This window comes from Podarcis muralis, chromosome 2 (genome assembly GCF_964188315.1).
Source record: "Podarcis muralis chromosome 2, rPodMur119.hap1.1, whole genome shotgun sequence".
NCBI lineage: Eukaryota > Metazoa > Chordata > Lepidosauria > Squamata > Lacertidae > Podarcis > Podarcis muralis.
The window spans coordinates 34,540,504-34,555,182 of record NC_135656.1 but is presented as its reverse complement, the minus strand read 5'-3'; the positions used below and the strand labels follow the sequence as shown (position 1 = coordinate 34,555,182).

At 46.3% G+C, this 14,679-nt stretch overlaps 1 protein-coding gene across 7 annotated transcripts in view; it reads right to left on the bottom strand.

Moving 5' to 3' along the window:
* The window catches only part of TMEM94 (transmembrane protein 94), a 69,771-nt gene that overhangs the window by 14,122 nt on the left and 40,970 nt on the right, over window positions 1-14,679 (bottom strand). For 5 of the 7 annotated variants that reach the window (XM_077924195.1, XM_077924194.1, XM_077924197.1 and 2 more), the window contains 11 exons: window positions 14,222-14,278; window positions 12,165-12,269; window positions 10,956-11,120; window positions 9,777-9,989; window positions 8,526-8,841; window positions 7,457-7,630; window positions 5,908-6,010; window positions 4,355-4,572; window positions 1,416-1,597; window positions 1,095-1,233; window positions 239-354 (listed from right to left, as the gene is read on the bottom strand). In XM_077924195.1, coding sequence (XP_077780321.1) covers window positions 239-354; window positions 1,095-1,233; window positions 1,416-1,597; window positions 4,355-4,572; window positions 5,908-6,010; window positions 7,457-7,630; window positions 8,526-8,841; window positions 9,777-9,989; window positions 10,956-11,120; window positions 12,165-12,269; window positions 14,222-14,278 — 1,788 coding nt within the window. The remainder of the gene's footprint in view (window positions 1-238; window positions 355-1,094; window positions 1,234-1,415; window positions 1,598-4,354; window positions 4,573-5,907; window positions 6,011-7,456; window positions 7,631-8,525; window positions 8,842-9,776; window positions 9,990-10,955; window positions 11,121-12,164; window positions 12,270-14,221; window positions 14,279-14,679) is intronic. The other 2 variants (XM_077924196.1, XM_077924198.1) reach the window with 2 other exon arrangements.

Here is a 14,679-nt window from a genome sequence, read left to right as displayed (position 1 = left end):
GGCCTAATCAATTAGGGATGATTTAAGGAAGCGGACTGTTAGGGTGCAATCCTATACACACTCATCTGAAAGTAAGTGACCTAAATGGAACAGACTTCTGAGTAGACATGGATATGATTAAGCTGTAAACGGCCTCTCAAGAGGTTTAGAGAAGCAACAACAGCCATCAAGTTCATTGCTGGGAGATACAGTCAAACGCTTTGGGTTCCTAAGTAAGGTGTCCTGCTGTCAGTCTCACCCTATTGCAATCCTCCAGGAAGCTGGGGATGTCACTGTCGGTTGGCTGAAAGCTAATAAGGTCGGAGTGTCCTTCCTCCTCCATCAGCAGAAGCCCCTCTGCATCTTCTCGGGAAACTGGCAAGGACAGAGAAAGAAAGCAGCGTTACGGCTTGGAAGGCTCACACCAAAATGCCGACACAAGGCACACCCCCGCCCCTCATGTGGCTTTGTGACAGCCTGGAAAAGCAAGCTTGGATTTTCTGGGTTCTCCTAAAATAAGAGGTGTTTTGAAAATGACTCATCTAACCAGAGCTGGCAGTATCAGTTCAGAACTTTGCTGAGCTTTAAAGCGCCTGCCTCCTTCCTCCTGCGCCGGAAAAGACCGCAAAAAGAATGTACTACGTGGAAAGGCTGAAAATCAAGACAACCATATCCCAGCAGTGACAAAAAACTAAACAGATGTGATGGGCTGCAGCAAAAACCTCAGGTATCAAATTGGACAGAAGGGGCACAGCTTCTGCATATAACTAGGCTTGTCTTCATGTTTCCAAGAAAGGTACCTCTGCCTTTGAGAACAACATGGAATTCAACAGGCAAAGCTTTCCCCACCCAGATGGGGAGAATTTCACCAGTTGAATGCCTATACCATATATGACATTATGATTTGTAAAGCCTTGGTGCCCCTGGCTTTAAGGCTTTGAGAAATTAACAAAGTGGGACTGTCCCATAGCTATTCTAAAGTTTGGCCTGGCTTTAGTAATAGTGCCTGTCTTGCTGACTGTAAATCTCATGGGTTTGGTTCAATCGTCAGATGGATTTGCTTTGAACAGACACTTGCACTGCACCCACCATTCCCTTTAGGGCTATTTGCTCACCCTGCTGCAGATCATCACGCAAGGAGCCTGCATGGCTGGGGCTGGAAGGAGGGATTTCGGAACCAGGCACATCTCCATTGGGTGTCAGGGATATGTGGCAATTCCAGCCGGTCTCCAGACCCATCTTCTCAGCAAACACCTGTGGAGGAAAGGCACTATGGTAGCAGCATAGCCCAAGTGGGAGAAACATACATATATATAAAAAACCAGGAAGAATCTTGCAATCTGAACCAGCCCTAGGATGAGTGAGGTGGCTGTGCCTTTGGTATGGCCGCTGCAGGAACTCTGAGAAGTGGTAGAGTAAGCCAAGCGAAAGCCTACCTTACTCTTGAGCTCATCTTCCAGGGAGAAGTAGACAAAACGAATGCAGGCATTGACAAGTCCCTCAATGAGGCGGACGACATCTGATCGGGCCTGATACTGGGACGAGACCATTCCCATGAAGATCTGGCCGCTCAGAGCCTGGATGCAGTCCTCCTTCTCCATCGCTTCCCCAATCCCTTCTTTGGGCATGTGAAGAAAAGGCAAGTGTGTGGAGGCAGGCCGAGATGCCAAATATATAGAGACACAGAGGAGGAGTAGGCCCAGGAGAACAGAGACATACCCATAAAAGAGAAAGACACACCAAGAACGCAGGGGGAGAGAAAACAAAAAGTTGCCCATCACTTCTAAGCGGTAGCGGTAAAAGCTATACAAAGGGCGTGTTCTACTTAATATAGTCATGTTGTAGAACAGGCATAGGCAAACTCCGGCCCTCCAGATGTTTGGGACTACAATTCCCATCATCCCTGACCACTGGTCCTGTTAGCTAGGGATGATGGGAATTGTAGTCCCAAACATCTGGAGGGCCGGAGTTTGCCTATGCCTGTTGTAGAACAATGAGGATCATTTTAACACATTAAGGCCTGGTCTACAGAGCCAGCAGGACAAGGTGGTAGAATTCTCTCCACTTGAACGTATTTCAAGTCCACATAGTTAGTATACTAACTGTTAAATCCCATACTGGTCGTTTTCGTTGTTTATGTAAAGAATTATGCAGAAATTCTGGTTTTGGTGTGCTGGCTGTTTGCCGTAATAATAAACATTGGCATAATATCTCCACTTGAGCCATTCTGACATGCCCTTCGGAGCAAACAGCAGCACTTCAGACTGCAGGTGAAGGACACCGCACACAAAAGTGATCACATCTAGGAGAATGCTTCCAAAGCCCAGGGGTGGGGGACCTGTAGCTCACCAGATGGGGCTGGACTACAACTCCCATCAGGCCCAGCCAGCATGGCTACCAGTCAAGGATGATGAGAGCCGCAGTGCAGCAACCTCTGGAGGGCCCCAGTCGCATCCGAGAGCCCATCGCTCTCTCCACTGTGTTAGTCTCCTCCTTAAAGGGAGCCTTCAAAAATGTGACCCATCTCATTGGCAGTCTGAAGAAATGATGCAGTCCATTCTATCTGCTCAGAATTCTACCACCTTATGTCAGACTTAGGGACGCAGGTGGTGCTGTGGTTTAAACCACAGAGCCTAGGGCTTGCTGATCAGAAGGTCGGTGGTTCAAATCCCCATGACAGGGTGAGCTCCCGTTGCTCGGTCCCAGCTCCTGAAAGCACATCAAAGTGCAAGTAGATAAATAGGTACTACTCCAGCGGGAAGGTAAACGACGTTCCTGTGCGCTGCTCTGGTTCGCCAGAAGCGGCTTAGTCATGCTGGCCACATGACCCGGAAGCTGTACGCCGGATCCCTTGGCCAGTAAAGCGAGATGAGCGCCGCAACCCCAGAGTCGTCCACAACTGGACTTAATGTCGGGGGTCCCTTTACCTTTACCTATGTCAGACTTAAGATTCTCTCCCCAGAGTCAACCTTTAGTCTTTGTGCTAATACTTCCCATCTATTAAAAGCTATGCAGCTCCCTGTGAAACAGGGCAGGTCAGCCTACATTGCAAATGTAGGGTTGATTAAGAACAGATTCACATGTTGCCTAACATTTTTATTTATTTCTAAATCAGGTATGTTAGTGTACCCCACCCCACCCCACCCATCCCTCAAATAATTATTGTCCATGCAAGAGGACAATAAATGATGGGGAACAGGAGGCAAGTTGAGGAACAGAGGAGGTTTGTTACCTATAGCACAGCATTAAAAGCTAGTAACAGAACACACACGGGAATGTCACAATGTTCTTAATTCCCATTTTTATGCCATTTGGTGAAAGGTAGAGGTAGGATTAGGAAGGCTAACTATCACCTCTTCTCAACAAGCACCAATATTAAGTGAGATTAAGCAAGTCAAGGCTGGAAGATTCGGCCCGTGGTCTGTCCATGGACAGGCGGGGCATCTGAATTCGTCCTTACTGATCTGCTCAAGGACTACTCAGAGGAGCTTGCCTGGCTGAAACTAATAAGCAGCAAGAAAAGGCGGCGATCTGAAGAAGCTGGATCAAATGAGCCCTGTTTTCTGATGACAAGGCAGCCTATCCGAATATAATGTGTCAAAATTTAGACAAGCAGGATTCTTCCACAATTGGCAGGTCAGATGGGGACAAGGTTGAGACCTTGAACAATGAGGAAAGAGAGAATTCCTGATGTGATGTGGAGATCAAGGCCAATGCAGTTGTGGAGCCTTCCATACAAGGATCACCGTGAAAACACAGAAAACATAATCTTGCAAACAGTTAACCTCCAAAAGAAAATTTCCAAAAAGACTGGATTAATAATTGTCAACACTATTAAGATTCGCCCTTTTTTGTTTGCTTGCTCAAAAGTAAATTATTTAGCGGAGGTTCTCCATTTACAAGGTATTTTTCTCTTCATGTTCTTGGTGATCGTCACATGGAAGGCACTGTGACGGCGCAAGGGTCTCACCAGATTTACTTTCCATGTCATATCATTGTGCAAAACACATTTGAATTGTTTGATTCAAAGAATCTACACCCAACAACTGGGTTTTTTAATCCTATGGGTTACTTCCAGTGCTGCTGTGCCACATGCAGACATCTACTTATGCAATGGAACTTCCCCTTCCCCTGCAGCCCCCGTTGCATCCTCAAATGTGCTCCAGAGGGTTGGGGGACACTCAGGGGAGTGGAGAGGAAGCGGAAAATCCCACTGCAAGAGTGGAACTCATCTCACACGGAGTTGGATACAGCCCTCAAACTTCTCTCCTAAGGTCATTTTTCCGTAATCTTGTGGTATCCCATCTCGGAGTCACTTAAAGAGTGCCCTGAGATGCATGCATGGAAGGATTTGCAACAGAGGCAAGGCACCTACCATCGGAGCTCCAGCTGTTCCTCCGGCTGTTCTGCTTGATGGGCGTCGTCCCAGGGAGGTCACAGGACGTGAAGATGGCACTCTGCCCGGGGACCTGCACTAGCTCTATGCACTTCCCATTGAGCTGGGAGGACAAGGCGCAGTGCATGGGCTTGTAAGAGAAGGCGGAGCAATAGCCCGAAAGACAGGCACGCTGGTAGAAATCCAACACTTTCTTCCTGAGAGCAGAGAGAGAGAATGACAAAGGCCGCCAGAGATATGTTAAGCACAAAACAGTCTCAATGTCTGCACGCAATACATGCCCGGCTAGTAAAACTACTGCCCAGACTCATGCTTTTCAGGGGCAGAATCTATTGGAGCTGAGAGGAGGCAAGGAAGTGGCTTCTGTTCATTCCTTATCGAGTATTTTGAAGCATCTTTCCTTTGATACTAATGGTTCACAGCCCTTGTGCATCAACCCCTTCCACATTTCTCATGGGTCAGCACTTGCTTCCCCACGGCCAATATTCAAAATTCATTCACATCTGTGACAGTTGTGTGTGCACGCTCGCAATGCACACTCCTGCATAGATATAAATTCTAAATGTATGTATATATGTATGTGTGTATATATACACATATAAATATACACAGACACTTATTTGTTCCTGTACCTGATTATGTAACCTTGCATTTAGTCTTTTGGCTAAACTTTGTAAGTTCTTTACAACACCTGAATGGTTTGCACTGCTCTCTCTTTCCTTGTTTAAAACAAATTGTAAAATGATGTACGTGCACACATACCCAAAATCTGCATTGATGTGCATTCTATGTGTGATGTGTGTGTGCGCGTAAGCACAAAGCATTTTAAATTGTTCCAGAAATTGGTGGGGAAAGAACCTTGGGTTACTTGCTCTGGCCACTACATAGCTCATCCCGCACACCTGTACAGTGGTACCTCTAGATATGAACGGGATCCGTTCTGGAGCCCCGTTCGCATCTAAAAGCAAACGTAACCAGCGATGGCACGTCTGCGCGCGTGCGTCGCTTTTCGCCACTTCTGCACATGCACGTGACGTCATTTTGAGCGTCTGCGCATGAGCAAGCGGCGAAACCCGGAAGTAACGCGCTCTGTTACTTCCGGGTTGCCACGGAGCGCAACTCGAACGCGCTCAACTCGAAGCGTATTCAACCTGAGGTATGACTGTATTGCAGCAGCACTTGTCATGCTCTTGCAGGCTTCTTTGGGCTTAACAAGGGGCAGCATGAAGCATTACAAAAATCTGAAAAACCCACTTGGCGCAAACTGAGAGAGGCACCAAGAGTGCAAGTGCGTATCAGGGCCAATGACAGCTCTACAATGCTGCCTCCGTGATTTCTGAAAAGGCATCATCTGTGGACTGCCTAAACCTTCCTCTGCAGGAAGATCTCTGCAAGCAGAGCCCCATAACTATGACTTGCCCGCAGCCATAAGCAACCTTTGGAGAAAGCAAACATCGCAGGCTACCCAAACATAAATCTCTCCAGCAGTTTGTTTTCTGAAGCCGGTGACTTGTGCAGATAAGGCTGCCTACCTGTCAGAGCCAGACAGTGGATAGATATCCGAACCGTCCCAGAAGTCTGTGCAGGCCTCCAGGATGACGTCGGCAGTCCCATGGGAAAGCATCTGCTCGGTGCCTGAGAGAGAAAAACGTGGACCTGTGTCTCAACTCTAAAAATTGCTTGCTGACAGGCTCGTTTATTGTGAAGATTTCTAACACTCTACATCGCCCACAGGCTCCCTGGGTACATTTGATAATGTGACAAATGGTGATTAAACACATTTTAAGTAGGCGCTAGAAGAAACTTTTCTGTCTATCATAAAATCTACCGCTAAAGCAGAAGATCAACTGCCAGGAGCCAGGAGAGGAGCGAAAACCATTTGCTAAGTGTTATACAAGTACTAGCAACATGCCCATCAATGTGACAAGTGGCCAGGATGGGGAGGGAGGAAACACGGAAGATGCTGCAAGTCTATTGCTGGAAGTGCAATTATTCTGTGTTATCTGGGGCACCTTTTGGATCAAGAAGAAGACTTCTCCCCCATTTAGCGTCAGGTACACAAAACCCAGACAGAATTTCTGAGAACGGTTTGCTGCCTGCCCATCCTTTCCCAGCAGCAGTGGCGTAGCGTGGGTTGTCAGCACCCAGGGCAAGGCAAGTAATTTGCGCCCCCTAACCCATGGATTTGCGCCCCCTAACCTGTGGATTTGCCCTAACCCCAGATGTTGCAGCCGGCCCCCCCTGCACCCCCCACGCTACGCCACTGCCCAGCAGAGCTGCCTCTTCTCAACACTGTGCCCCACTGTCAACTCTCAGGCACTCTTTAGGTGAAAGACCCAAGAGAATCTCTCTTCCCTCTCTCTATCATGGTAACTGCCTTTAAATATATATTCCTATGCCTCTCTGAAGGAAAAAGGCTAGCAGTAGCTTCCTAGTGTTCAGCCGTTGTCCTGGAGAGCCTGCTCTGTTTGCCTGCCTGAGGGAGACGCACCATCTCTTGGTCACGCTGGAGTGTGACCTAAACAAACTTGGCTTTTAAGTCTGTTATTATTCACTGTAAGTCTTCCGGGGCTTTACATATTGAAAATAAATGGTAATAAAATTTCAGCTTCTTCATTCTTCACTGAGTCTGGAAACTTCCAAGACAAGTATGGAACATACATAAGCCTTTGAACTAAACAGGAAGGAACACAGGGAACAAGCCATGGTGACCTGACTGACAATATAGTTTAATATCCTGGTTCTAGGCAGCAACTAAAACAACCCCCCAAATTTCAACTTAAGGCCTCAGTTGAAACTAACACCCGCCAGCCACTGAGAAATAGCTCCTCTCCTAGGAGCCTTTACTGGAGAGAATTGGTAACTTCCCTGTAGAAGCATGGAAATGGCCTTTCCTCCTGTTCTGGCTTATATTTTAGGACCACATTCCCAAGTCCTTTGCTATTCCCTTAAGAATACATACAAAGGGCCCTGAATAGACTGGCTAGGCCGCCAGCCAAATTGCAGTCCCAGAGGTGGTATGTTAATGGTCATCCTTCTGATCACATGTTAGCCAAAATCCCGCCAAGTTAGCATCCTTACTGGTAGTAGTGTCTTTGACAAAAAGGCTGATCATGTGGCTCAAAGGTGGTCTCCTTTTGGTGATGAAGGAGAGTTTCCCAAGCATCGTCTCCTTCACCATCTCATCTGATGGCAGCCGGTAAAGGGCCAAGTAGTTCTCCTGCTTGAAAAGCTCTTTGGCACCAGGTGTAAAGCCTGGGGGAGGAGGATAAAAGTATACCGGTAATATTGGAGGGGAACTCTTGGACAACAGGAATCCCAAGGAATTTGGAGCTGCTCTCCAAGTTCATCTGCCATTCTCCTCTGCCTATGATCATTGCCTAAAGGACTGCCTTGCCTCATATAACCACCTAGCGGAATTGACTCATGCGTATACGCACAGTGCCAGGAAATAAATAAAACAATTCAAACACGGAAATAGCGGGAGAGAGCTGGAGAGTCCTCGTGGCTCACAAGGAGACCCTCCCCCAGAGCCCAAAGAGGACATCAGTGAGGGCAGATGAGGCCCCAAAGAGTCAGGGGGCAGAACGGGGCTTTGTTTACGCTACTACTACTCCCCGCCTAACAGCTGAATGCGCAACAGTAACAGCCGCTTTCCTGCATGTCTTCCAGTCTCCTGCCGGCCCGAGAGCTTCAATTCCAGCTGAGGATTTATTTTTTTAATAATAATAATAATAATAATAATAATAATAATAATAATAATAATTTATTATTTATACCCCGCCCATCTGGCTGAGTTTCCCCAGCCACTCTGGGCGGCTTCTAATCGAGTGTTAAAAACAATACAGCATTAAATATTAAAAACTGCCCTAAACAGGGACTAACTTCAAGCACTGGTTCAAGATTATCAGTTACCTCTTTTTCTTTTTTTTTCAGATGCGTATTTATGGCATGGGTTGGAGAGAGAACAGCCAAGAGGGCATTTAAAGAGTGTTTGGGGGGTGCTTCCCATTTTACATGTTTTCACTTGTGTGCGCAGGGGCCCAGAATGTAACCCACGCATACGTTGAGAGAGTCCCCTCAGCTAACACACAGCAAAGTTACAGTGGCACCCCCCACCAGCTGACCTCTCCGCCTCTGCCCTCCTCACCTATGAGCCTAGCCAGCTCACAGAGTCCCCACGGAATATGGACAGGCAACACGGCGTTGTGCGTCTCCTGCAAGGCGATGTTGCAGAGGTGGTCGGAGAATCGGCACAGGCGCTCCGTCACGCTGGCGTTGCACAAGTTAAGCAGCACGTTCAAGCCCAGGGGCTTCAGGGAGGTCAAGTGCATCTGCCAGTTGGAGTCGTCAAACTGGATGCAGGAGGGATTCTGCTGGTCCTGGGAGAGGCTCAGCATCTCCAAGTGGTAATCGCACACAAAGTCTTCCGCCTCGCACGCCAGTCCCTCGCTGTCAGCCTCAACCTGGCTCAACATTCAAGAAACGCAAAGTCAAAAGTTAAGGTGCCAGTGCCCGTTCCCCTTTCAGAGGGGGAGAGAAATTGAGAAATGGTTAGTGCACAACTCGCAGGCTACATCAGTGGTGGGGAAGCTTTGACACTGCAGATGCTCTTTGACCATAAAACCCATCAGACCCAGCCAGCAAGGTCAAAGGTGAGGGATGATGGGAGTTGTGATTCAAAAATGTCTGGGGACCCAAAGCTGTGAGGACTGGGTTAGAGCTTGTGGATGACTTAACACAGATGTTGCCTAAACCCACTGAAATCAATAGGCTTGAGTGACTCAGGCACTACTGGATTGGCACCAGAAACTTTTTACTTGCTGTAACATTGCATAACAACGGCCAGCAAAGCCACTCACCTAGAAACTTGCACATGAAATGAGTCCTGCTTCTCTAACCTATTGGTTCTGCCATCCTCTGTTGTGCATTCTCCTAAAGCAGGAGTGGAGAACTTGTGGACCTGTAAATGTTGCTAGACGGCAACTTCTATCATCCTTGACATCTGCAGGGCTTCGGGTTCCTACCTAGGAACTACAAACAGCCCTCAGAACTCTTTTCATTTAATTGGCAGAATAATTAGCATCCTGAAAAACCTTCGGTCTCTCTACAGACAGACATATAGGCACAAGGCCTTAAATCATAAACCTATCTAGGTAGCCACATGCAAATCAGTCCGTGGTGCTTTGGGGCAGCAGGCACTTATAATTTCCCCTAAGACACACTTATTCCTTTTGCCCTAAGAAGAGGAGTTTTCAAATCCTCTTTCTTCCTCTCTCATGTTCACAACTCTTACCCTCCTGCCTTATCTACGGATGACTCCTTAGCAGACTGGGACGCCACCTTTCTCCTAACTGGACAGGACAACCTCCTGACCTCTGCAGCCTTTGGCATTCCTTACCTGCATGGGCTCCTCCTCCCCGCCCTCGATGTCCTTACTGAAGCTCACATTGGATCCCGAAGGGTGTTTGCTGCGGCCGGTTGGCTTCTTGTGAGTATGAGCCTCAGAAGACTTTGGGGTGTTGCCGGTAGACCACTCCACTCTGTCTTGCTCATTGGTGATGTGAACGATGTCTGACAAAGGCCCCGAGAGCAGAGCGTCCCTTTCGTGGGGCTGTAATACAGCATAAGAAGAGATAAGGAGAGAAACACCTGTGAGTCGAACTGGAGGAGGAAAAATGCATTACTTAGCAACTTTGGGGCCCCAGAAGACTTGGTTTATCCTTCCAGGTGAAGGGGGAAGTTGGACCCGGTTTTAAGACAGAAACTGCCTTGGTCACTCAAGTGGACAACTTGTGGCAGAAGATGGGGGGACAAGTGAACTTTTTGATTCTCCAGATTCCCAATATTAATTCCAATTTATTCATTTGTTGCTCACTGTTTTAATCATTCTGACTGATATGAAGGGGGGTATATGTGTGAATTATTATTATTATTATTATTATTATTATTATTATTATTATTATTATTATTAATGTTTTGTTGGTTGGTTCACCATGGTATTGCTGCTTTTTTACTGTTCAATTTTATGTCTTATTTTTTTCATTGCTTTATTTCCCCCTAGGAGCCACTACTGAGTTGATTATGTAAGATAAAGCAAGTCCCAAATTTTCAAACTAAATAAATAGTGGTGGCAAATCAGTTATTTGTTTATTTATTTATATGCCGCTTTTCAAAACTAGAATTTACGAAGCGCTTTGCAGTAACAGTAAAAAAAACCAATAGCATCCAATAAAACGATAGAAAGTCATCTAAAATTAGAAAGCAAACCAGAAGCAGTTTATCAAAGGATAGTCAAAGCTGACCAGGTTTTTTTTAACTGAAACTCCCAGCTAAGAATGAGGCTGAGTACACCCTCCTGGGGAACAAGCTTCATTCCACATTGTTCGGCAACTGTGAAGAAGGGCCCTGCTCTGAGGAGATGCTAGTAATGCACTGCTAGAGGGTGAAAGCCTGGAAAGGGTCTCTCTGGCGGATGTTAAGACACAAGAGGGTTGAGGGGTCTTATAGAAACTGGGGAGAAAAGAAGGCAGAATTTCTTGACAAACCAGACTCTGTGGTCCGAAAAGCTGTCTCTCACCTCTTCGTCCAATTCTGGGTGGCAGAAGGAGCGCGTGGAGAGTTCATCTGTCAGGTCTTCATGGCTGCTATGAGGAGGTTCCACTTTACCACTGAAGAACAAAACCGTCTCTGGACTGGGATTAGGCCAGGACAGAATTCCTTGCTTATCCACACAGCAAAGCACCTAAAAACAGGCCCAAGACATCCCACAACACCCCAGGGACACACAAAAAACTATTGGCAAGACTGTGCATGAATCACTGAGGCAGATAAATATCAGCCGTATCACCTCAGCCTTCAAGCACAATGGATAGCAGAAGGAAAGGCCCTTTCTGAGTAGCCTCCCATCCCTGGAGACTTCCCTTAATGCTACCAAATACAGCACTAACCTCCTCAACATCTCTGTCAGTTTAATGCGCAGGTGCCACCACAAGATAGTTTAAAGACAGGATGGCTCAGTGGCAAGCAGCCTCCCCAGTTTAGTGATAAGCCATCTAAGGCCAAGAAGCATTCAAGCTGAAGAAAGCAAAATGTGACCCTTGTCAGTGTCCTTTATGACTTACTGCCACAGGTTTCCCAGGCTGCTCCACGTAGGACAATCTCCTGAAAACTATCTATGCTAAGTGCAGGAATGAGGAATGCTACCAAAAAAAAAAAAAAAAGACAGAGAGGGCAGAAGGCACAACTCTAGAATGAGTACTTGGAGTGTAAATGCTTCCAAGGCAAAAAACAGTAAGCTCAGATTTATATGTGATTCATTTAAAAAGAAAGAGCTTGGGCCTATCACATCTTTCCCTGACCAGCAGATACTACTGTCAGTTGCTTGAAGCAAGAAACAGCTAGCTAGCCCATCCAGGTCATAAGAGCTTGCCCATGGTTACTGCAGAAATCTGACCTCCTGTGTTTCAGACATCAGGGTCAAGCTGAATGTATTATCTAAGTCACTAATTCAGAAATATCCAGCTAACAATACAGATGCCCTCATGGGATTTAGAAGAATCTTTTGGAAACTGCCTTGACACGGAGTCAGGCAATTGGCCTATCTAGCTTAATGTTCTCCAGGATTTCAGACAAGAGGACATCTGCAGCCCGACTTGGAAAAGCATATGCTCTACCACTGAGCTATAGCCCTTGCCCTGTAAAAGAAACAGGAAACCTAAGGACCCCAGCAGGCAGACCCTGCAGCTAGGATGCTCACTGTCAGATCGCTCCTTGCAAGCATACTTACTGTGACAGATCCCAGGCTGTGAAGCAAACTAGAGGTGAAGGTGAGGGTTGGAGACCTGCCCTTCAGAACATGCAGGAAGTGGCTCCAGATGCACCGCATCATTTCCTGCCAAAAAAAGGGGAATGGACACGGATGGATTCACAAAGTGAAGGAAAAGAGGCAAGGAGTTTCAGTCAATTGTGAAATGAGATCCATTTCCAGAAAAGGCAGGACTACAGGAAAGTGCGCTGCTTCACATTTCCGAAGGAAGGAAGGTACAGCCTGCTGTACATAAACAAGAGATCTAGTGCTTGAAGAAACTCGATGAGATGATCAATACACAGGTTGTACAAAATGCTTGTAGCATGGGATTTCATTTATAAGGTTCACTCGATGGATTTTCATGCTGCATTGTGGTTTTATTGTTCAGTCCCATATTCTGGGCTGCTCAGAGAACAGCGCTAAGGAGCAATGACACAATCTAATATTGGAGGCAAACTGGTGGGAAAGCAGGCTATAATTAATTTATTTCCAATATTTCATACCACTTAACCCAATTAAAAAATTAAAATACAACAACAGAATATCTTAAAAACAAGTTAATAAAGCACAAGCACACTGTACCAAAAAAAAAAAAAAATTGGAAGCAGAGTCTACAAAAACTTGGGTAAATATGCAAATTTTAAAGAGGCATTTAAAAGTCATTATCCTCTTTGTCTCATTAATTACCGGGGGGGGGGCACTCTAAAGAGTAGGCGCTATATCACCAAGAAGGCCCACTTCCATGTTGTCATAGGGTGACAATCCACTGTATCATTTATTATTTTCATGTATATAATGGCTGTCTGTAAAACACAATGAACTGACTGACTATTGGCAATCCACTAGTCATGGAATGACCAGCAGGGTCTCCTCTGAAGTTCTTAAAGATTGGTCTGGTCTGTGTCTGCCAGATATCCTGGTCCCAAGTTGCTTAGGGTTTTAAATGTTAGTAACAAAACCTGGAATTTGGCTCACTAGCCAATAGGCAGCCAACACAGTGTATTCTTATCATCCTTATTATCAGTTAAATGCTATAGATGGGTTCAATTTTGGGAAACAATTTATTGAAGATTTACCAAGAAAATTTACTGCCACAGTATTTCCCACCCACCCACCCAATCCTTGGTGTAGTCACTACGGAAGTCAATGAGCAGCCCAAATTGGTCCTTGCTTCTGACTGAGGAAAGCAAGAAGTGCCGCCAATAAATCATTTTGATTCCGTTTGACTAAATTACGTTTTTGGTGGGCGAGAGTGAAGCAAGGACAAACTGCCTTCTGGAGTTCATTGTGATGAAGTCTGAGCATCTATGAAAGTACAGCTGCAGAGAAGGGCAGACATATTGAGGTGGTCAAGGTGCTCCCCCAAGTGTGGAGAACCTGTGGCCCTCCAGATGTTGCTGAACTAAAATTCTCAGTAGCCCTGGCCACTAGTCATGCTGACTGGGGCTGATGGGAGTTGCAGTTCAACAAGATCAGCAGAGCTAACTACAGAAATAGACTGCAACACAGAGACTCCAGGGCCAACTTAGAAATCCCAGCCCTTCTGTTTTCCCCCTGTCCAGTTCAATAAAAACATATGAGCATGATTTCCATTCTTCTTCTTCCCACTTTGATTTCGATGATTTGTCTATATGAAAGTCTGTCCAAGTCCCTGTGATACTTACCAGTCTCTCTCAGTCAGCTATTTCCACCCAGAAGGGCAATCAATATAGGATTTGAAACTCAGCTTGCTTAAGATTCAGATTTTAAACATTCTAGGCAACCACAGGCTTGAATCACAAGGCCTTTCGCTCTCAGACAATCAAAGGGAACTGTGAGCATCTGCTATGAGAAAGAGCATGGGGGGGGGGGAAGTGTGCATCCGGCATGCGACGCGCAGGAGGAGCAAACGAAAGCGCCAACAAAGCGAGAGACACCAGCAGCAGGATATAAGCACAAGTGGGCAAGCAGATCACAGAGAGAGAGGATGGAGAGGATCTTACGGCACTGTGCAACACCACAAGAACAGGATGCAAGACTGGTTAATAAAATAGTACCTGGGTAGATACCACCTCTGTGTAGCTGCTCAGTGTGTCCTCTGAGAACTTAGCCAGCTGCAGCAAGAGAACAAATTGGTTACTATCAAGGTGCTGAGAAATGATGCATGAGGAACATCCCTTGGAAAACATTTTTTCACCAGTGGAAGATATGGATGAGAAATGGGCTTTGCTCTGCAGGACCTGAACAGAATCCAGAACCCTGCCTTGGCTACGCTTTGTCCAAGTCAAGAATTAGAACCCAAATGACACTTGTCCTTTTTTCTGAGTATCTTCGAGAGATGGAATCGGTGAAGGAAACTCGAGGTTCATCTTGGACTGGTGTCTCGATGTAGAAGAAGATAGTATTTGATCTGAACTGGGTACATTACCCCCATTCAAAATGGTCAGGAGGAGCGTCAAATACAAAGGTGGCCCACAAGAAGGTTTGAAGAGGAAACTGGGGGAAAGGTGATGGA